Raw genomic sequence first — 23,229 nt, forward strand, 5'->3', positions numbered from 1 at the left:
ACGATGTGCTGTGGGACCGCAGCAGCGATCACGACAGCAGCGCTAGTGTGGACGAGTAGTCCAATGACTAATACATTTTCGTTTTGGAATATGCTCACAGGCACGCCCACGGGCTGCAGCCAATAGCGGCTGGCGATAAACGGTGGCCTCTGGATAATGCTATCGCGCTCAGCTATTCAAGGCCAAGCTTAAACAAGCTCGGAAGCTTTTTTTTTTTTTTCGAAAATGTGATTTGTGGGGGTCGACTTACATTCGAGTCGGCTTACAATTGTGGAAATACGGTACATTGTTTCTCTAGTATGGTCATGAGAGAGCAAGCTGATGCCATTTTTATTGATTTTTCTGAAGCATGTAGTAGAGTTCTGTTTCCTAAGCTTATGTTAAAGGGACAGTGACAACTCTATCAATTTTTTTTTTGTTAGCAAAATCTGATAGTTCGGCATTTCATGGCTTTGTTGCCGCTTGTCCGGGAGCGAAAGATCCATTTATTTCAAAGAAATTTGGATTCGAAGTTGAAAAAGTTTTTCCCGCCCTCGCATTCAAGCTCGGCGCACTCTTATGACGTCACGGCGACTCTTATGACGTCACAGGACGGAGTGACGTGAAACGTGACGTAAACGCAGACTCCGTGATTTCTGGCGGCTAGCGGTGCGGTTTAGCAGCAGCCGAAATGAAAGCTACCGTCGCTGCACGTTGAAGGCATCTACCAGGGGTCGCTACTGTCGCTTCGTTTACATTTGCACCTTCGTCTTACGATGGATCCCGTTCCCGAACCCGCCAACGAAGTTCTCGCAAAAACTCTGGCCTGCATTTCAGTGGCCTCAGCCCCACAGAGCGTGCGATGCTTTTGAGGGAGCACGGTTATGTTAGGCGCCGGCGGGTCATTTCCCCCTTCCCCAGTGAGCAGCCGTTGCTAATTAAATGTCTTAACCCCAGTGCGGGGAGTCGCGAGGGGCGAGGACACAGTCGGCACGTCGCGCCCATCGGAGGCTGGCCGAGGCTTTGGAGCTAATGGATCGTGATTCCTTGAAAGGCGCTGTTGCACGGTGCAGCAGGCGGCGTCGAGGAGGTTTCTCACGGTTGCAACGTCCAGGTTATTTATTTTTTTTTTGCCACAAAAAGACGGATGGGTGCTCAATTGCGCTCACGTTTAAAGTTGGACGGTTTGAAAGTAAAGCCGATGCACGACGCTTCAACGGGTTTTGCGTGTTTCCGGAGGTACGGGGTCCACTGGATCGGGTTCTCTCGCCCACTTGCATGTATACCTTCAGATGTGTACTGTGAATGGATTAAATTAGCCAAGAGCTCGAAGAGAACAGCTTCGCCCAACTGCCGAAGCTATTGAATGGAGCCACAAACAAACGAGTTGGAGGAGGGCGGAGTCACGGTCTCTGCAGGTTCCAAATCTCTTTTAAAGCGAAAGCTTTACTGGCCGCAAACTTGCGATTTCGCCATGGCGGTGCTCTGAGGAGGCACATGAGGTCACAACGCGCACCTCGCCGCGGAGCCGAACTGGTCTGGCCGGGCCGGCGGCGGCTGGCGCACTCGGCGTGAAATAAAGACGTGCTCCAAGTCTCCGCCAGAGTGATCAGAGTGCGCCGAAGCCGCCGAACGCGTTGGCGGTCAACGCAGTTGGAGTATAGAGGGTCTCGCTTTGGCCGACGTGACGTCGCCGTGCAGCGTGCGCGCGCTTTACATCGGAGTATAAACGCGCCTTAACAGAGCCTGCGCTTAACTGCTAACTAACGCATTCGGTGTTGGCATCTATGGGAGCCACTGAAACCCCCCGCACACTCAATGAATATAAAAAAAAACAACCTGTGCCAAGGCACGGAATCGAACCAGGCCCTTTGGCGTTTGAAGCGGAGACGCTACCACTCCGCCATGACGGCTCAAGCTTTAACCATGAATAAAGGCACATCCAGTGAATGCACTGTTCCGATGAAGAAGTCTCCGCGCTTTCGCATATCCTGCCCTAAAAGAGCTAGGCCATCAGCAGTTTTTTTTCTTAACTGCCTTGTATCTTGTCTCCCGTCCCTAATAAACGATTTCCGTTAAGTAGTTCGAAGTTGACTGGCACAGCCGGGAACGTTTCACTGGGCGAGCATATGAAGACACAAGTGCTCTTTATACAGCAAACTACCTTGTGCGATCACCGATCATTTTGCCATCATAGTTTTTCGACCGTGGCGATCATCTGACCAGCCTTAACAGGCTTCTTCAAAGGTTAACTAGCACTTGAAGCGGCACTTGCAGTTCCTCTGCTGTTCGGTGCTTGTAAATCGAGGCGTGTCAAAAACAAAACCACGGGGAATGCAGAGCTCATAGACGCGAAGCGCCATAACAAACCGAAACTCTCCTGGCCGCATGTGGCGCCACCAAGCATCGGTTTTCTTTGCTTCCAACATTCAGGTTGTCTTTTGTCTTTCTTCCTTGTGTGATAAAAGTTCACTATCGGTTTCAAAACAAAACTTACTTCAATATTGAACCACGCAACCTTCCTTTGTCAGCCTCAGAGATTCATGGCTTCGGTGGAGTAAAAAAAATTCTTCCAAAGTGGCGTCTCTTGTCTTATGACGTCACCACGCTTGTACTTGCGAGACTGGCCTGCGGCGGTGATACTTGTATTTTGGTTCTTGCTATTTTCTACTTCACAAGAGCTTTGTTTTCAGTAAGAGGGGCGTTTTTGTGATCAGGAGCTGGTATTCTAACGATACAAGCCAGCTTCAATTTCTCCTCAGTGTACCTTTAAAATAAAATGCAATACCATGGTCTATTAGTTTTCTTTGTAGTGGATCACAATTTGTGAATTTTAATTCTATGGACTGCGGCGTTGCGTACATACCACAACTCATTCCTCAAGGCTCATTCGTTGGATCTGTTTCATTTTAGTGTGAGTCATTGACCTCTCAGTAACATTACATGTAATTTCTGTTTGCATTCTGGCAATAAAATTCTGCGCCATATCATTAGCTCACCAGAAAGTTCTGCATATTTATTTATTTATTTATTCAAGTTACCCCTAAAGGCCCTCCAGAAGAGGGTATTACATGGGGGGGGGGGGGGGGGGGGGGGGGGGGGGGGGGTACAATCATAAGTAATCGCGATACATTTCAACAAGTAAGTGTAACAAAAAAAAAACGCTAATTAAAACATAAGGCATCACACAAAGAAAAATTGAACACTAACAAAAACAGCAAACATTTACACATTTCCGTCACAGCGAAGAAGCTAAGCTTTGCAAAAATGCACCTTAAATCTTCATTAAACTCCTTGTGTTTCTTGGAACCGTTGGCTTTGGACTGCAGCCTCAGTTGTTCATCTCTTGAAGGAGTAGTTGAATATGAGTATTTTTGTGTTCTCCCCACATATTTGTCTTTTATCACGCCCATCAATGCATTTTGTAATAAAGCACAATTGAAATTTCCCTACTTGTGTCGTGCTTAAATCCGTGCTTCAACAGGCTACTGTCATTTGATAACCTTACACATATTGCGGTACTAGTAAAATAACCAGTATACTAAGGAAAGTTTGCTTCGGATTTCACTGGTATGTCTGCAAGTTTTCAGCTTCATCAACCTTTTCTTTGTGGCAGTTAACCTTTCTGTCTTCATGTGACGTTTTTGAAGTTAAGATTTCTCCACCGCATGATTAGATCTTTTTTTTTGCTTATTATGCTTCATTGTTTAAAATTAGCTATGCCATCCAAAACTTTTCACTATCACAAGCGTAGCTTACTTCCTTAGTTCCTTTAGTGTACGTGCTACCACCCTCACATCATCATCACATCATCATCATTGTTTATTTTACCCGTAAAGGCCTCTATTGAGGCATTACATAAGGGGGGACATAGTAAATACGATTGAAATAGGTAGAATACAACATAATACAGTAAAATGGAAAGCAATACAATCACAATACGATGTTGGTCAATGCTGATTAACAGAAAGGCTGTATTAGGCGGTAACAACAACGAGAAGAATAAGTGTAACCGGTTGAAGAAGATTGAGACGAATGTAGTTTCTCTCCACGGAACTATGATCACCGAAATTCATTGCCTCGTGTTATTCGCTCACCATCATTAAAGCAGATGCAGGTATGCTTCACATCAAATTGATATTTAATTTATTTTTCCTTTCAGTCATTGCCATTGCTTTACTTCTTGCTTTGTGCTCAGTTATGCTTATTGAGTATTTTGGGCTAATATATTGTGTCTTAGTGTATTGTGTACCGTTTTTCATGCACTGTTGTTGCTGCATTCTGTGAGGGGCCACTATGTATGCAAATGAACAAACTTGGAAATCTGCTGTTTAATAATGGAAAACATAGTGTGGCGCATCCTGAGACTTATACTGTGTGTGTGTGTACTGCAGGACTCTGTTGAGAACAAGGTGCGACGTCTTCTTGATATTTTGGCCAACAAAGGCGAGTATGGCTATGACGTATTCATCAAGGCCTTGAAACATGATGATGCCTACAGCTGGATTGCACGAAAGCTTTGTGATGAGCACAGCAATATCAAGAAAGAGAATGTTTACGTGCACAAGGTAGGGTTCCTTTTATGACCTGTTCAGAGTCAATAAACTTGAATTTATCACCTTTGGTGTGATGGAATGTAAGCTTTAAAGTGTGGCCCAAATCCTTGTTGAGCCATGCTGAATTTATATGCACTTTTATTTTTTTCCACATGGCTCTAAGTTTTGTGTACATATTCAATTATTTGTTGAGTGAGTGATTTTGTAAATGCATAATTCGTGCATATGTAGTATCTCGTTATGCGAATGCTTCTCTTTGAGTCTTCTACGCAGTAATAATAAGAGGCCCCATTACAGTTCTTCATAACCCTTTTTCTGAGTGGTACCCACCGATTTGCAGCAAACTATGTTATTCAGACTTTCGACACGTCAGTAGACTTTCTACTAGCCATCATGTGAGGGGCCAGTTGGGGTTCCGTGCCGAGATGCACCATTTTTGTCTGGGTCATCATTCTCATTGCAACAAGGAGAGAACTGCCAGCAGTGGAATATGTGCATGAATACTCTGCTCATGTTGCCTGTTTGTGTTGAGCAGCTGTAGTGTGCCTCTGTGTTCACTATGCATGATAGCATTCCTAGACACTGCACACCTCTCAGTGTTTTTCTTTCCTTGGTGAAAAAAAGATAAGAGGTTCCTCTACTGGTTCACTGAAGATGCATTGCACCGAGTACTTTTTACAGTGATGGTTGCATGTAGGACTCTCTCCATGGTGTGTGGCATTTTTCATTGTGATGGCTATTAACATAGCATGTTGTAATTGTAAACTCTTGTGTTCACCTGATGGTCAAAAGGTGTGCAGTCGAGACAGACCTGAGCCATCTGGTTTTTAGAGCAGGTACCCTTGAGAATATGCATTCTGTGGTCTTGTGGCCCCTGGAGGTCTGGCCACCCTGAGCCTGCCTTGGGTGCTTTGGGTGGGTGGAGTGTGTGGTGTAGCTCTAGCTGTCACTTTTTCACCCCAAGGAGGGACGACAAAAATCTTGGAGCTTAGTTATTCACCCCAGAAATCTTTTAAAAAAAGTAAAAGTTTTATTTGGGAGGATATCTGGAGTTGACATGCTGTCATTGTCATAGTTTGTCATTGCCAAGGGCTGCAGTGCCCACCTGCTGGCTTATGAGAATGTGCCATCTGTGGTCTGTGATCGAGACGTGCCATCTATGGTCGTGTCAGTTGTGACATCACCATATGTCCAGGCCTGAACCTGCTTTTGGAACTAATGGGTGTTTGGCAGTCGGCTTGAAACCAACCAGCTCCCTTGCCATTTCAGCCCTGAATTTTTTTTTGCACAATCCTGGGATCTTTTTTGGGTGGAGGGCCTATTTAACCCTTTTACCACCCATATAACCAAAAAAGTATGAAGTTATTGCACACATACGCGCATACTGAATAATGGGACTGTATATGCCAGGGCCCAGTGTTTGCAGTAGGCATTTACTTGGCACATGATCGTTTATGCATTCCGTTCAGCGCTCAAATATTTCCACGGGACGAAACCGGTGTTGTGGTGAACTGGAGCTTAAAGTGAAGCTTGGGGGAGCAATAAGCGCACGCGAAAAGCTTTGAAGCAGTCTTTCTTTAATTGCTCAAGCATGGCTGTGTATACCCTCTATTCCATTGATCGTGAGTGTTCCGGTAAAATATTCTAGCGTGTAATGTTTCTGCTTTGTGGCTGCTAATAGCCAGTAGTAGATTGGCTCATAGAGAACCCAAGATGAAGTTCGCTGTGTCGATTGCAGCCCGGTAACACTCAGCCTAGCAAGAGGACCAAAGCGCTCCTGTCTTATTTTGCTTCTTTTTCTATCTTTACATCTTCCACTTATTCTGCACATTTTACAACTTTTCCCGCAAACCCACACCAGAGAAAAGAAAGCTGAACAGTTTTATGAAGAGGCCTTTGCTAGCTTCACTTGCAGTACAGGCCAACTGCCAAGCCCTGACGTTCTCATACGAGGAAGTGTGAAGAACTGTGCACTACATATTGTCAAAGCAAAAAGATTTTACCTATGTTATCATCTCCAGTAAACTTGCAGAACATTAAACAATGATCAGCCTGCCCAAGAAAGTTCAAGAACAAACTAAGGAACAAACTTTTGGACATGTACATCCTTTAGTTTCCTTGATTTGTGTCGTGCGTCATCTTCCTTGTCATTTTAAACCGCAACAAAATGAGTGAAAAGTGGGGCCCATATCTATAACAGGGCCTTTTTGTACCATTTTCACTTTTGATCTTTGCGAGTTTCATAATATATTCATATATGAATATTTCATATTAAGCCTATAGACACCAAATTTTAGTTGCATGTTTTTTTTAAATTATGTGTTAGACATTAGGATACATGAATTTCCACGTGGTATTCGCCTACAACTGCTTAGTAATTTATAATTGAATTTATTTCCTCGTGCATTTTCAGTTTTGGTTTCATCAATTGAACAATGGCCGTGATATGTAGTTGACCTTTAGGCCACGTGATGCACAAATAAAACTGCAATGTTAATTCTGCTATGGTGTTTTAATTCACTACAACACTTAAACCAGCCTGCTTCAAGAGTTGGAAAGACAATAAATGAGGTATCAATTGTTGTATTACCGTTTTTTCTTGCCTCGCGTAACCTAAAGGCGAACTACATGTCGCAGCCATTGTTCGATTGATAAAACTGAAACCAAAACAGCATCGAAAAGAAATTCAATTATACATTATTTAGTGGTTGTAGGAAATATCATGGAGTAATCTGTGTACATGAATGTCTAACGCATCATTTGAAAGAAGAAAATACGCGAGCAAAAATTTGTTGTCTATAGTCCTTCAAAAAAAAAAAAAATCAATTATTTCTTTGCATAAGGATTTGAGAGGCAAAAGGACTAGGTAAAGTTTGTGACGAAATCCATATGCTGCGACTGGGCTGTAGTTTGATGACTGTGTGACACACGGCTTCCCAGTGGCATTGAGATCCAAATGAGATTCATTGAGATTCAGTGTCTCTGCTGTACAAGTTAGATGCCCATCCACTAAGGCATTTCCTTAGCCTTCTGTTGTAGCTCTCGTTGCTGCTGTGTGACCAGAACTGTGAAAGCGCTGCACCCAAACTGCTGAAGGTCATGCGGCTAACTGTCTCTCCTTTGCATATATTAGTCATGGAACTGGGGGGATTTGTATTTATCTTATTCAGCGCATTTGTTGCTTACAGAATTACTGATACCTCATTTGTGTTCTGGTTTTATTTAAAAGCCATGAAAGAATGAAGTCATCCCAAAATCATTCTCTACAGCCAGGGGTGCAGTTTAACATCCGTCGTCTGTTTACTTTAGTTAGTTCTGCTTAATGTTCTGCACGCGTATTATAACATGTAGTCAAGCTTATTGTTATTTCTTGTTGCAGATGCTCCAGAATGGGGGAGTCCCATTTCGCCCGGCACACCTGGTGAAACGTACTGAGGTGGTGCAAAAAATTCGGCATGCCCTGCGGTCTTTGTGCTCACAGGAGCATCGCAGCAATGGAGCTGTGGTCCTGCACGGCATGATAGGCTGCGGCAAGTCAATCCTGGCTGCAGAGGCCCTGCGGGACTACAGCCTCATTGCTGAGTGCTTCCCAGATGGCGTCCACTGGCTGCCTATTGGCAAGCTGCGTGAACCAAATGATGTCCTGCTGAAGATGCACCTTCAACTTGATCGCTTGAACCTTGGCTCACACAAGGACGTCGGCACAGTGGAAATGGCTACCTGCCGGTTGAAGCGATGGTGCCTCAATGATGTGAAAGTTAGTGTAATTTGTGTTGCATTTTTGGAAGCAAAGGTGTGACTTGTGAAAGATTTGTTATGGGTGAGAAAGGTGTGAAATTAGCAATAGGAAAAACAAGTAGGTAAGAAAACAGTACTTGTCATGATGCTGCTGGAAGGGGATGTGGTTAAATGTCTATTAATAGTCAATCCTCAATATAACAAATGCGGATATTATGAATTGTTGGCTATATCGAACTCTTTGTAAGCGTTTTTGACAAATGCATGCGATTTCTACTTTATAGTATATTGAACGCGGTTGGCCATCAAACTGATATATCGAACTCCCCAGCGCCAAACTTCGCTCGTTCGCATGGCAGGCGGCAGGCTTCGCCGCACCGCATAAGTGACTGGTGGTGATGCGGCAAGAGTTTGCTCCAAAGTTTGCACTTTTATCTCGCCAACAGCGGCGTGTAGGGTTACACTCCTGCAATCAGCATGTGTTGGCACCTCTGGCATCCGTCGTAGCGCCCTAGAAGCAGCACTGCACTCGTGTCGGCTGTCACGGAGGTGGTGAAAACAGCGATAGCTTTTGCCCTGACATGCCGCTTTTCACGCGACATGACTGTTATGCGGGGAAGCCAACCTAACTGGCGCTCAGTTTTTGCGGTCTTCGGGGTAGCCGCTAGCGCCTAGTAAACGCTGCGAAAACCTCGGAAAACGTATCTCCGTTTCTCTAGTAAGGATCGCCAGAATTGCTGTCCCTTCAATGACTAAACTGCGCCGCTCTTGTGTGCATTTCTGAAGGAATTTTTTTCCTTCGAATTTTGGCTATAATGAACTATTTACGATTTTTTACTTGTTTGCTGTAACCAGGATTCACTGTATTTAATGACTGCTGTCACAGCACTTTATTTCGTACATGTATATACTGTAATTTCTCGGATACAGTCCTCACCTGGCATACAATCTAAAGGACTCAGTTCTCATTGGGAAAAAAAATTTTGTTCACACCTCACATCTGTAAATTTTGCGTACAGACCGTGAACACATAAGGGCACTGAAATTATCTTTCTGTTTTCTTTGGCCACTATACTTTTTGTATTCATTGGTACGAAAAAATTATGCAGTCTCACAACCCATCAAAATCTTCATTTTTCTGACTGTTAGAGCAAATAAGATCTGTCATTCCATATCAACAGAAAGCTAATCTTCGCTGACTTCTTTGCTCTGATATTTTTTTACAGCGGACCTCTATCCCTGGCATGAAAGCCTTCATTCCTGCGAGGTGAAACATATAGCAGAACGTTGCACTGGTCGTTTGTGATACTAGTGTGGGGTGCCATTTGGTAGAAGGACGAATCCCAACATAAAATGTAACAATTGTTTATTAGCGACGGCAGCGGACGAGCATACCCACGCTACGCTGGTCCGGTAGCAGAAGGAAAACAGCCGCTCTTCCTAGCCGGGCAGCCTGTTTTTGTAGCCGCCGTTGGTGATGCATGCTTCGGGTGACACAGCGGTGGCGCTGTGCTTTATCGTTAACATGGTCCAGCGTGTAGCCACGTTATGCTGGGCCGAATGATAACAAGGTGGGGGCTGCGCGGAAATGTGCGCAGTGTGTGTCGCCACATCACCCCCCCCCCCCGCGTAGCGGAGAGCCCTCAGGGCTTGTAAAAATCAGATGTGTCAAGAGTCGTGCAGGCCGTCCCGGGGTCCGAAGACGTGGCTCAGGAGGCCGACTCTGGCTGTGGCGCTGCGGCCGAGATTTCGAGGTGCATCGAGGGACGTGGAGCGGCAGGTGAAGAAGATAGGTCAGCCTGCGAAGTGGACCCAGTGTCGGTGGTTCAGGTGCAGCAGCTGATGGCCGGCGCCTGAGGGGTGGGCAGCAGAGGGAGCTAGGTGTGTTGTGAGTCGCGAGATTAGTGCAGATGATGCCGGTCCGAGCTGCCCCGGCACCCAGAGGGGGGGCTACAGGCGCATCGAGGTTCCAGGCAGGGTTTTGGCTGTGGTGGACGGCATGGGGCTGCAGGGACACGCTCACAGCCAACCTTGGAGTGATTGGTTTCAACGTGACGGGCGGCCGCACAAGTGGCGTCCTTGCCACTGGCACCGAGCCGTGCACATAGGAGGGCGCCGGCGAGGTTGCGGCAATCGGAGGTGCCTGGAGTGGCGTAGCTGCCGGGAGGGTCTGGGTCGCTGGGAGGGCCGGGGCTGTCGGTAGGGCAGGGGCCGTCGAGAGGGCCGGGGCCGCCGAGAGGGCCGGGGTTGCCGAGAGGTCCGGGGCCGCCGAGAGGGCCGTGGGCACCGGTATAGCCAAGACTGTGAGGATGGCTGGGGGCACTGGGTGTGCCGAGGCTGCCGGGAGGGCCGAGTCTGCCGGGAGGGCAGGAGCCGCCGGCAGGGCTGGCGGCGCCGGGAAAGCCAGCGCTGTCGAGATGCCAAGGGGCAGCAGGAGGACAGGCACCGGTTCAGCATCGTTAGGCAAAATAAGGCGGGTGACTATCACCATGCGTGGTGCAGCTGTCACCGGTTTGGCCTTCTCATCCTGCTTCGGGGGATATTTGGTGCGTGGGGACCATTGGAGGGGCTGGGGCTGTGAATAGCAGGCTGGGGCTTGGCCGAGAGCTCGTGAGTATCAGCCGGCCGCGGCTGCGACAGCGCTGCAGAGGCCTGTTGTGGTGAGCCAGACGGAGGTGCCAAAAAACGCGTCACGCAGACGATCACAGAGCCTTCCTCGTCGGCAGGAGGCTGTGGAGATAGCGACAGCGGTGGGCGAGAAGGTGGGGACTGGGCCAAATGTACCTCTCGTGTGTCGTGGAGAGGGACGGTTGGGCCAGAGATGCTAGGCAGGAGTGACGGGGAGGCGGCCAGGGGTTCCCGAGGTGGGCAGGGTTCCGACGAAGGCTGCGTGTGCGAGAGCGAGGCTGGAACAGCTGCTGGCAGCGGCTACAGCGGGTCTGCGGCGTCGTAGAGTGGCAGCGGGCAGTAGGAGACGCCGAAGTCCGCCAGAATGGCAGCGCGCAGCTTGTCGTGCGGCCGGCTTCCCCAGGGCAGGGCAGGAGATCTGGCGCAGTAGGTTGGACGGAAGGATATAGCAGAGGACCATGTATGAACGGCTGGATGGTGATGCCGTTCAGGTACATCGCAGCTTCGAACTGAGCGAACCACCCGCCGATGCCTTGAGGCCGGAAGCGGCGAGTCGTGGGCTGGGTCCTGCCAGTAAGCCATCCAGGAACGCAGCAGAGGGAGAAGATGCGGCTCGACGGGTCACCATATGTGGGATGCCATTCGGTAGAAGGATGAATCACAACATAAAACGAAACAACTGTTTATTAGCGACGGCAGCGGACGAGCATACCCACACTACGCTCGTCCGGGTAGTGGAAGGAAAACAGCCGCTCTTCCCAGCCGGGCAGCCTGTTTTTGTAGCCGTCATTGGTGACGCATGCCTCGAGTGACGCAGTGGTGGCGCTGTGCTTTATCGTTAACGCTGTCCAGCGTGTGGCTGTGTTACGCTGGGCCGGATGATGACAAGGTGGAGGCTGCGCGGAAATGTGCACAGAGTGTGTCGCCACACTAGCTAGGCTACGCGAATGCTTTATGAAATCAGCAGCCAACAATTAGCCTTGTGTGCTGTACTTTTGCTGTGTCTACAACCACTAGACTGGACGATGGCAAGAAACATAAATATAGCAGAAGTATGACAGTAAAAAACCTTGTGATTGTGAAAATTGTATTGGGCAAGGCACGTTACATTCGACAATTAGGAAATGGCTGTTGTAATGTATACAGTCTGCGGACTGTATGCTGGAAGTTACAGTAATGTGCATTTAGATACAGCCACATTCTATCTACTGTACCTGCCCTTGCATTATTAGATTACCTCTCTAGTTAAGCCACCGCGGTGGCTCAAAGGTTATGGCACTCAGCTGCTGGCTGACCTGGAAGACGCGAGTTCGATCCTGGCCGTGGCGGTCGCATTTCAATGGAGGTGAAATGCTAAAGGTTCGTGTACAGTGCGACGTCAGTGCACATAAAAGTACCTAAGGTGGTCGAAATTGTCCGGAGCCCTCCACTATGGCGTCCCTCCCTCATACCCTTCATTGCTTTGGGACGTTAAACGTCATAAAACCAAAACCAAACCTTTCTAGTTACCACAGTTACCTTCTCAGCTGTGAAGCTTGCATATAATGCAAAGATAAAGTTCAGCAGCACCGAATTCGGGCAGTGCACAATGTACGGGGGACCAGGTTTTATTCACAACCCATTATACCGATTTGAGCTCATTACATAATTTGTCATAAATTTACGCTGAGCCTACTTCGTAAGTATTGCTATACAAAGAAGCTGCATCCTTTTTTCCTAACATAATCTTGCATTATCCTTTTCTCTTTGTCGCATTTTCACATGTAGAAACTAATAGTCAGGTTTACTTACACATGTAATAGAACCTCATTAACTTGGAGCTCGTTGAACTGTATGAAACATTCAAATTAAATGGGTTTTTGAATTATCTGAAATTGAAATAGAATGCAGAAGGCAAGTACAAAATGTTTTTTACATTTTTTGAGTTGTCGCTATTCCACTGAGTAAATCTGCGGCTGACATTTAATGACAACTCCTCATACAGCGGTAGCCTGTTCAGAATTTCTGTGGTTGCCACATCGTTGCTGGTTGCCCAAAATTTCGCCGCACTGGTTTTGACGTTCACAGATGGTCACACATCTCTCTCATTGTCACTCAGTGGTTGAAAAGAATATGGCCACATATCTCTCTTATTGTCACTCAGTGGTTGTCAAGGTTTTTGTCGTTCACTGGCACTTTTACACCCTGAAATTCTCGGCACCTGCGAGGGCGATAGCCAAGGTTTAGATGTGCCAGTTAATGGTTTTAGTGCAGCCCTCAGGAGCATGTGTAGAGGTATTTGCAATAGGAACAGTTGTCCGTTGAAAAGGATTAATGGAAAGACAGAGCACATGGCCCATCCGGCCAATCTAGGGCTAACGCAGTTTATTTTGTATTGATGAGTTCAGTGGTATGCACAGCAGGATCTTAATAGAAATTGTTTTGTGTTGGTACCGGGGGCAGGTCTGAGCGTGCTTTCAGTACCGAAAACAGTAGCAGTCCTGTGTTGGTGAACTGGAAAGGGTCGCTTTGAGCAGCATGGCGTCCTCTGCACTTAGTTGGAGTGCCACTGCTGTCTACGCAGTGATGTGTGAAACATTAAGTGCCCGATGGAGCATTAAGTGTCCGATGCGAGCTTATGCGCCTATTTCATAAGATGCAACACTGCGCTACCAGTTTAACTCTAATGTTCCAGACTTTGTGGCGAATTCGGATGTTCTCATATAACGCCTTAGGTCTTCAAATTAACTGAGCAATTACAAGCTGCCAGCTCAAATTAGTCACCTAAATTTTTTACATTACTAAGTGTGGGACTGCAGAAATTCTGATAATTATCTGGGATTTCAAATTAACCCTGATGTTTTGCACCCAAATATATTGAATTATTGTTTATACCAAACTGTCAGAACTTCCTCTTGAAAATTTCATGCAAATGTACTATAGCACTACTGTTCGTGTTTACTGAACTCCTGTTCAGAGGAACATTCGGTGTATCGAGCAGTGCACTGTGACTTTGCAAGTGGAACTTCTCCTAAGGGCGCTACAACGGTCACTTCGTGCGTGAAACTGTGTCGGCTTTACGGCCTTGGACACCTTTTGGCAGTGCTAGCACTGTAAAACTGCATAACGAGGTGAACTTTTGGTGTGTTTAAAGGTAGCTTTTGGTCTTGAAAATTGGTTTTTGAGGAAAGGAAATGGCGCAGTATCTATCTGGCATCTTGGACACCTGAACGGAGCCAAAAGGGAAGGAATAAAGGAAGGAATGAAAGAAGAAAGGAAGAAGAGGTGTGCAGAGGGCTCCGGAATAATTTCGACCACCTGGGAATCTTTGACAATCTTTAGCGCATGATAGCCTTAGTTGCTTATGCGCCACTAAACTCAACTCAACTCAACTTTAACGGTGCCTTTTGCGTTTCGCCTCCATCGAAACGGGGCCGCTGCGGCTTTTGGTCTTCCATACTCGTTTTTCATGCGACACCGCTGTCATGCAAAAAGCCTTCATTCTCTACATCGCTATAATGCAGTGAAGCCAACCTAAATGAGTGATACCTGGCGGCAGCTCTCACCTGGAACGCTTCGCTCGTTTGCTGCCGCAGGTATTGCAGAAACCAACTGTGCCTCAATTTTAATGCGAGGTTAATCTACTCAAAGCATACCGGTAGCAGGATTAGACCTCTTATAATCGGCAGTGGGTAGTTCCGAAGCGCCGTCCACTATGGTTTCTCCGCGAAGGAGGCCAGGCCTGGTGACGTCTGGTGAGCAGTCTGCTGCCAGTACACTGGCAGGCAGCACGTCGCTGCAAGAAGTGTGTTGCTAGCAGGGGTACACTGTATTCTTGGTTCTAGGTTACAGGGAAGCATACCTATTGCCATGTTTTTTATATTGAACTATTTCACAATCTTCTTCGAGTTTGGTTCATTGGGAATGGACTATATATAAAATTACCGAGGTTTTGATGTAAATCCATGTTTTTGTTTATAGCAACATGAATTAATGTGCATCTCGTTTAGTGGTGCGATGTATGCTTTCAACATCTCATTATGCAAGATAACCAGCCATTGAGGAAAGTTTATTTTAATTGGCTCCACAGGAACTATCCTGATCATTAAGCATAAGACACAAGAATGGTAAGAACTTACAACCTTTGTCCGTAAAGTTCCAAGACTTGAGTCCATTTAAAAAAAATGCGTTTAACATTGAAATCACTTGTGCAGCACCCCTTCGAAATAGTCTCCCTTGCAGTCTATACACAGCTTGAAACGCTTGTTGAGTTCTTGGAAACAGTTGGAAAATGCTTCTTTTGGCAGGGCTGTCAGCTTCTTTGTCGTCGCGTCTTGAATGGCCTTTACGCTTTCCATCCAGCGACTCTTTAAGGCTATCTCCACACGAGGAAACAGGAAAAAAATCGCAGGGGGAGAGGTCAGGCGAGTATGGCGGATGGGGAAGTACAGTAATGCTGTGCTTGGCGAGAAATTTTGTCATGCTGAGAGCAGTGTGCGGCCTTGCGTTATCGTGGAGAAGGCTCCATTGTCCAGATGCCCATAAGTTAGGGCGACGGCGTCGCAGTGCATCACGCATGTGTTGGACCACGCGGATATAAAACTCCTGATTCACCGTCTGCCCTTGTGGGACGAACTCGTGGTTTATGACACCTCTGGCATCGAAAAAAACTATCAGCATCGTCTTTGTTTTGGTCTTCTGTCGCCGCACCTTTCTCGACGCTGGAGAGCTTGTGGACCGCCATTCGGCCCTCTGCCTCTTTGTTTAAGGATCGTATTGAAAACACCATGTTTCGTCTTCACCAATGATCATGTCGATGAATGCAGCATCCTTCTCTGCCTTTGAGAGCAAATCAGCGCTCACTGATGCCTGCGTATCGTTCTGCTCCTGTGTGAGGGAGTGCGGCACGAGTCTGGCATTCAGATTTCGTTTCGCCAAGTTCTCACGCAAACTTTGGTGGCATGTTGTCTTTCTAATGTCGAGAGCATCTAATAGCATGCGGACTGTAATGGTGCGGTCTTGCTGTACGATTTCCCTGAAACGAGCCATGTTGTTTTCATTCCGTGTGGTTGAAGAGCTTCCCTGCCTTTTGTCATCTTCCACCGACGTTCTCCCTGAAACGAACCTCTTGTGCCACTCGAAAACTCGCGCCCGCGATAATGTCTCGTTGCCGTAAGCATCACGAAGGAGCTCATTCGTCTGTGTGGCCGTCTTGCTAAGCTTCACGCAGAATTTTATGTTTACACGCTGTTCGAGGTGGACGTCCATCTCTCCAAGTTCACTCACAGTAGAATGCGCAGACGACCAATGACAACGTATTATACTACATGTAGTGCCGTCTAGCGGCTGCCACAGCAATTAACATAAATAGCTCAGGTTAGCCCGAAAAGATGGCGCTACAGTATGCACCAACAATATTTTGGGGAATCATTTCGAGAGAAGAAAATAAATCAATCTCGAAACTTTATGGACAAAGGTTGTAGAAGAACCATATAAGATGGGAAAGTGCTGTAGATTTGAGGTCCCACATGCTTTGTGCTAGCGTTATTGATACAGTTTTTTTCGTGTTACCGTATGTACTCTCGTAATTAGCCTACTTTATTTCCAGAAAATTTGACATCAGTTTGGAGGGAGGGTTTATTACGTGGGGAAAGAAAGTTTCAACAGATTTTTTTCGAAGGGTTGAAGTTTCACATACCTCTGTCTGTCCTTCCGCCATCAACAAATACACCGATCAGACGCATTCTTGCCGCTGGTGTTTAGTATCGTTCACTCTGACGCGATCCGACAACTTTGTGGTAGCCGGTGGCACCAGCCAATCGCGGCAAGATAACGCTAATATCCTGAACACCGGCTCTGAAGGTAAGGTGTGCGTTTTTTACGCGAGGTTAAGAGCACACAGGATGGTTACGAGTGTGTAATGCGAATGTTCAAACCTTAGCTTAGAGCACATAACGTCTTGGCGCTCTGCCAAGTTCGCCGAGCGCACCGCACCCCCCATCCCTCTGCAGGAGCTCTCTTCGAAAGATAAACAAGCATCGATGTTATTGGCGGGCAACGTCTTTCGTTCCTCACTGCAAAAAGGTAAATGCTAAAAAGGAACTAAATTCTGGACAACAAAAGTAGGGGGCGGGTTCGTTATGCGATGGGTTCATTACGCAAGTATATACGGTACCTTTGTAAAAGGGGTTCAGTCGGCTGGATGCCAGATAATTTTCCGAGGCAAAAAATCCTGGAGCTGGATGGAGCCTTATGGACCAGTGGCGTTTTCAACCACTTGACTGTTTGCTGTCTTATCTGAAGTCACCTTACCTGCAAGACCGCATATGGTCTTTAAATGCGCACTTGTTTGTCCCACTTTCCTTTGCATAGAGCCACTGCGGTGGCTTGATGGTTATGGTGCTTGGCTCTTGACCCGAAAGATGTGGGTTTGATGCCAGCTGCGGCGGTCACATTTCGATGGAGGCAAAATGCAAGAGACGTGTGACCTATGCGATGCCAGTGCAAGTTAAAGAACCCCAAGTGGTCGAAATTATCCGGAGCCCTCCACTACGGCATCCCTCATTAACCTAAGTTGCTTTGGGACATTAAACCATATAAAACCTAAATCCCTTGCGTAGTGTAGTCTGCCAGGCTTGGGCCTGGCCTGTACCCCTGCTTTTCCTTTTTCTTCTCTGCCTCTGTCTCATGCCTGCGATTTTGTGCAGGCTCTTCTGGTGCTCGATGATGTGTGGTCTTCGCGGGTGGTGGAGGCTTTCACAGTGGGCTGTCCCCTCCTGGTGACCACCCGGGACCACACTGTTGTGGATGACATCCACATGTTTACGTACCCTATCCAAATCGAGGAAGGGCTGACTGTCACTGAGACTCAGCAGCTTTTCTCTAGTGTCCTTGGTGTGCCCGAGCACGAGCTGCCTCCGCAAGTTGAAGACATCTGGCAAACTCACAGAGGTATTGGACTTTAGTCAGTGTCACTGTCAGTGTTTTTGTGTGTGTCATAATTTCCTGCCAGTACATCACACGTGTATAGTACATGGTTGGTGCACACTTTTCTTGGAAAGGGTTGGTGTGTATACCAGGACCTTTTGTGATGTGCATCTCTTTGCATGCTGTTAAGAAGAATCATTGTTTGAAAGTCATATTTTACGTCTTTGCGAAGTTGTTTCATTCTTCTGCAATTCTTGCTTACTTTTTATTCCAACGCCCCTTGCACTGCCACAAATTAAAGAGATCTGCATTATAAGACTAATTTTAGCAGCTAATATGGCAACATAAACTTTTAGTCTGGGGCCAAAGGTTAATCTTTAATCCCAGCTTAAGTTTCTCTAAAGAAAGGGACTGTATTCATAGGTCCACACAGACATTTTAAAATGGTAATAAAGTTTTGACCTTTGGTGTTTCATTGTTGTAACCTTTAATCGTCTTTTAAGTCTTGTAAACAACATATTTTGCTACGAATATCACTTCATCACATACTACAGAACATCAAAATGTGAGCAGTTACCTTATTTACTTGCTTAATGAACCCGCTTCTTTTCCAGAAAAGATATCAATTTGGTGGAAGGATTCATTACACGAGGAAAAAAAGTTTCCGCCTAGCTAGAGTCGAAATTTTGTATACATCCGCCTGCTCACCGGCTCGTCTCTCCGTTCATCCATCGTCAACAAAAGCACGCGGTCAGCTGCGTTCATGTCGCCAGTGTTTAGTGACGGTGATGGCCAGTCACGGCGAGATAAAGTGAACATGCTGAACAGCGGCCCTGAAGGTCAGGTGCATGTTTTTTGCGGTTTAAGAGTGATTCTGGTTTAAACTGCTGCACTCCTCTCCAGTGCTCAAACACTCGCCGGCTTTCTGAGCACACACTGGTACAGCCGCGGCACGCAGCAGTGCGCCGAGCAAGCCACCGCCGCCGGTGCTCCTGTTAAGGGTGCACAGTGTCTTTTGTGCTCTGCCAAGTTCACCAAGCACTCCACCCCCACAGTAGCTAGAGATAAACACGCCGCGATGTTATCGGCATGCCGCGAAGATCTGCACTGCGGATGTCGCGAAACTCAGGAACGCGCCTGGAAAAGCGAACGCTTAAAAAAAAAAGTAAATTCTCAATGACAGAAGTGGGGGGTAGTTTGTTATACAAGTTGGTTCATTGCATGTATAAATACAATAAATTCTCTGACAATATCAGTTGAAAACAATATCTCGAAATTTAATTTTCATCATCATCGTCATCAGCCTGACTACGCCCACTGCAGGCCAAAGGCCTCTCCCATGTCTCTTCAGTTAAGTGCGCTCGCCTTATGCCCGCAAACTTCTTAATCTCATCCGCCCACCTAACCTTCTGCCGCTCCCTGCTACGCTCGGCTTCTCTTGGAATTCACTCCATTACTCTCAAGGACCAGCGGTTATCTTGCCTTCGCATTACATGCCCTGCCGAAGCCCATTTCTTTCTCTTGATTTCGACTAAGATGTCATTAACCCGCGTTTGTTCCCTCGCCCACTCTGCCGGCTTCTGGTCTCTTAACGTTACACCTATCGTTTTTCTTTCCATGGCTCGCTGCGTGGTCCTTAACTTGAGCTGAACCCTTTTCGTTAGCCTCCTCGTTTCTGCCCCGTAGGTGAGTACCGGTAAGATGCAGCTGTTGTGTACTTTTCTCTTGAGGGATATTGGTAAACTGCCATTAATGAGCTGAGAGAACCTGCCATATGCGCTGCACCCCATTCTTATTCTTCTAGTTACAGTCAAACCCACTTATAACAATACCACTTTTAACAATATATCGGATATAGCAACGGACAGCCGCGGCACCGTCACCTTTGCAATGTGTTCTATGGTAAAATAAACCGCTTATAACAATGCTATCATACTAGATTGTCGGTTCTAACAATTAAATGTAGTCATTTGGAGCCAACCCTCAAAGAAAAAAACCCGCAAACGCTGCTACCACGCCAGCCAAACTACGCTTACGGCGCAAAAAACGCGCGCGCGTATGCGGAGCCGCCCGCACAGTGGCCACAGCGGCTGCGATAAGATCACGTGACGACGCATACGAGGCAAGGCGCATGGGGTGAGCCGGAGAAGCTTGTAGACTCGGAGGAGGAGAAAAGACGGGCACTTTCCTCTGGGCAAAGGTGGAGAGGGTAGGGAGGCGCTTCCTTTTGTTGCTTTTGTATCCGCGCGGGGAGCAGTCCATTTTGAGGGTGCGCCGCCCGTTGAAAACGCGTCGCGGCATTTCAGCGTGGGCTGCCCCATCTTTCCCACTTCCTTTGGCTCCAGCTTCACGAGCTGCACATGTTCCGAGGGCAGCGTACTGCGTCAAAGCACGTGCGTTGCCAGCGTCGTTTTTATCATCTGCCATCACCGGCCTCATTCCTGCTGGTTGTGCAAGCCCATCGGATTCCTCCCCAGAGTTCAACAATGGACGATTCTCCTTCAGGAAGCGCGGCCAGCGTGACTCTACCGGATCAACTGCCACAGAAGAGAAAGCGAGCGGCAATATCTTTGGAAACGAAGCGGAACATTTTGAGAGAGCAGCGAGGTGGTGAAAAAGTGTGCAACTTAGTACGCAAGTACGGCCTGTCACAGCCACGGTTTCAACCATTATCCGCAACGCACTCAAGATGACTGAAAACGAATGCCATGCTAGTGCTAATCATGCTATGGAGGACGGCCGGAAGAGGATTCGGCATGGTGCCTACAAAGACGTGGAGGAGGCACTGCATCAGTGGTTCCTTAGTGCACGTGCTATGAACTTGCCAATTAGTGGCCCGATTTTAACGGAGAAGGCGAAGCACTTTGCGTATCTCCTTCAAAACACCGATTTCCAGCCTGGTGGTGGCTGGATTCAACGCTTCAAGGAGAGGCACAGAATCGTCTACAAGGCAGTCGTAGGCGAGGCAGGGTCGCTCGATGTCGACGCTAGACGGAAGTTGTCTGAAGAGACACTGACGTACATCTGCGAAGCATATGCAGACCGGGACTTGTACAATGGTGACGAGACCGGGCTATTCTTCCAAATGCTTCCGTCGAAGACGCATACACCCAAAGGCGATCCCTGTAAGGGTGGCAAGCAGAGCAAATTGCGGGTGACCGTTTTCCCCTGTGCGAATATGGACGGCAGTGACAAGTGCCCCGCCTTCGTAACTGGAAAATCTAGGAATCCCCGCTGTTTCCGTGGTGCTGCGAGGATTCCAGTTCGTTACCGTCATAATAAGAAAGCGTGGATGACGCGTGAACTTTTCCACGAGTGGCTGTGCGAGTTCGATCAGCGGATGCAGCATGAAGGCAGGAAAGTGGCGTTCGTCCTTTATAACTGTACTGCACACCAGACTGCCCAGAAGCTGTCGCATGTGAAAATTTTCTTCCTGCCGCCGAACACGACTGCAGGCTTGCAGCCCATGGACGCAATCGTGATTGTGTGCTTCAAGGCATTGTTATCGCCGGCATGTGTTGAGCAGGCTTGCTCTTAACCTGGACATTGCTGTGCGTGAATGCCGACCCGCTCCAGACTTTAAGATTTCGCTCCTGATGGCTGTTCAATTCATTTTTGGGGCATGGGCAGAAGTCAGCTCCTCCACCGTCATGAATTGCTTCCGAAAAGCGGGCTTCGCCGGGGATATCAGTGACGCGGAGTGCCGCGAAGCTCCTGCCGATGGAGCGATTACAGAACTTTGGTCTAAGGTGTGCGGTGATGACGGCGACGCGGAAGGGCTTGAAGAATTCTTGCATGCCGACGATGCAGTCACCACAAACGAAGAATTGACTACCGAGGCGATCGTTGCAGCAGTCACCGGCGCGGAAGACGATGACAGTAGTGATGACGAAGATGAACCGGAGCCTGTACAAGTTGTCTCTCATCAGGGAGTCCCTGCGGGACTTCATTTTTGCAAAAAAACCTTACACTCGGACATGTCCAACATTTGGATACCCTCCAGAACGATGTCAGCAGGATTGCCGCGAAGCAGTCGAAACTCACCGATTACGGGTTTGTTTTCAGCAAAAAAGTGAGAAGTGCAAGCTATTTTGCCCTATTTAAATGCTTTCAAGTTTTCATGTTTTCTTTGTTTTTTTTTTTCCGGGCACTAAGGGATTTTTCAAGCTGAGAGGCAACCTTCTCGTATTTTTTACAATGCCCCTTTCGGTGCCACCAAAACGATGCCTCGGCGGAGCTCGCATGTCACTTGCTTTCCGTGACCCCTCTTTGCAGTTGTTATGCTTTTTTCGTGCAACCCGTTTATAACAATTATCGGTTATAACAATGGAATTTTCGTGGCACTTGAACATTGTTATAAGTGGACTCGACTGTATTTCCATCTCATGATCCGGATCAGCGGTCACTACCTGCCTTAAGTAGACTTATTCCGTTACGACTTCCAGCACCTCGCTACCAATTATGAACTGTTCCCTTGCTAGACTGTTAAACATTACTTTGGTTTTCTGCTTTGGTTTTCTGCATGTTAATTTTGAGACCCACCGTTCTGCTCTTCCCTATTTATTTGGATCAGTTACCATTGTGCTATACTTGCAACTGACACACTTTTATTTTGTGGAGCTGGTGTACATAATGTAGACATCATGCCAGTTTGGCTTGTTGTTTAGTACCTGTGCTGTTGTGATAAGCAGCAAGTTTTCCCTGCAGAAACGAAGCTGAAACTGTTTCATGCTTCTTCAAAATTTTCAGTATTGTATTTAGGGCATATGTAGGGAGCTTCAAAGAAAGCTTGCAAGGGTAATAAAATTATTCGAAGTAAAAAACTGCTTTTGAGTGGACAGTTGTTTATGGTCTCAGCCAACTTGGTGCAACCTCACTGCAAGAACCAAAACTCTACAATGAAAGTCAGATGTTGATACACCATAAATGATGAACGACTAACTTCTTTTTTCGTAGCAGTAGGGTGTAAGGGCCAAGCCCAGTTGCACTGCTATGCTTGCGCTTCAGCATACTAACTGTGAAGTTGTGTCGTGGATCTTACTCTTCCTGCAGGAACACAAACTGAAACTGTTTCTGAAGTACATTTCCTGCGCTAGCTTTATAGATGGACATATGTTTCTTGAAAGTGTCTTAATATCAGGGAATGAAATCAGTCACTGATAATTGATGTTAATTGGCATTGTAAAGGAAATCAACTGCAAGGTGTTCCAAACCTATTCTTTGTGCATAGCAGAACACTCAACTTTAGCATTGCAGCCACATTGCCCCATGTATCTGTTTGCATCAAGATGCTGTATCTTACCGGTTCTCCACCTATGGGGCAGAAATGTGGAGGCTAACGAAAAGGGTTCAGCTTAAATGAAAGACAATGCAGTGAGCCATGGCAAGAAAAATTATACAGTAATCCCTCGTTATAACAAAA

General features: G+C 47.0%; 1 protein-coding gene across 3 annotated transcripts in view; it reads left to right on the forward strand.

Moving 5' to 3' along the window:
• LOC144128779 (apoptotic protease-activating factor 1-like) overlaps window positions 1-23,229 on the forward strand; it is a 101,627-nt gene that overhangs the window by 7,182 nt on the left and 71,216 nt on the right. For all 3 annotated transcript variants that reach the window (XM_077662471.1, XM_077662472.1, XM_077662473.1), the window contains exons 3-5: window positions 4,374-4,547; window positions 7,915-8,292; window positions 17,588-17,831. In XM_077662471.1, coding sequence (XP_077518597.1) covers window positions 4,374-4,547; window positions 7,915-8,292; window positions 17,588-17,831 — 796 coding nt within the window. The remainder of the gene's footprint in view (window positions 1-4,373; window positions 4,548-7,914; window positions 8,293-17,587; window positions 17,832-23,229) is intronic.

The sequence above is a fragment of the Amblyomma americanum genome, chromosome 4 (assembly GCF_052857255.1).
Source record: "Amblyomma americanum isolate KBUSLIRL-KWMA chromosome 4, ASM5285725v1, whole genome shotgun sequence".
Classification (NCBI taxonomy): domain Eukaryota; kingdom Metazoa; phylum Arthropoda; class Arachnida; order Ixodida; family Ixodidae; genus Amblyomma; species Amblyomma americanum.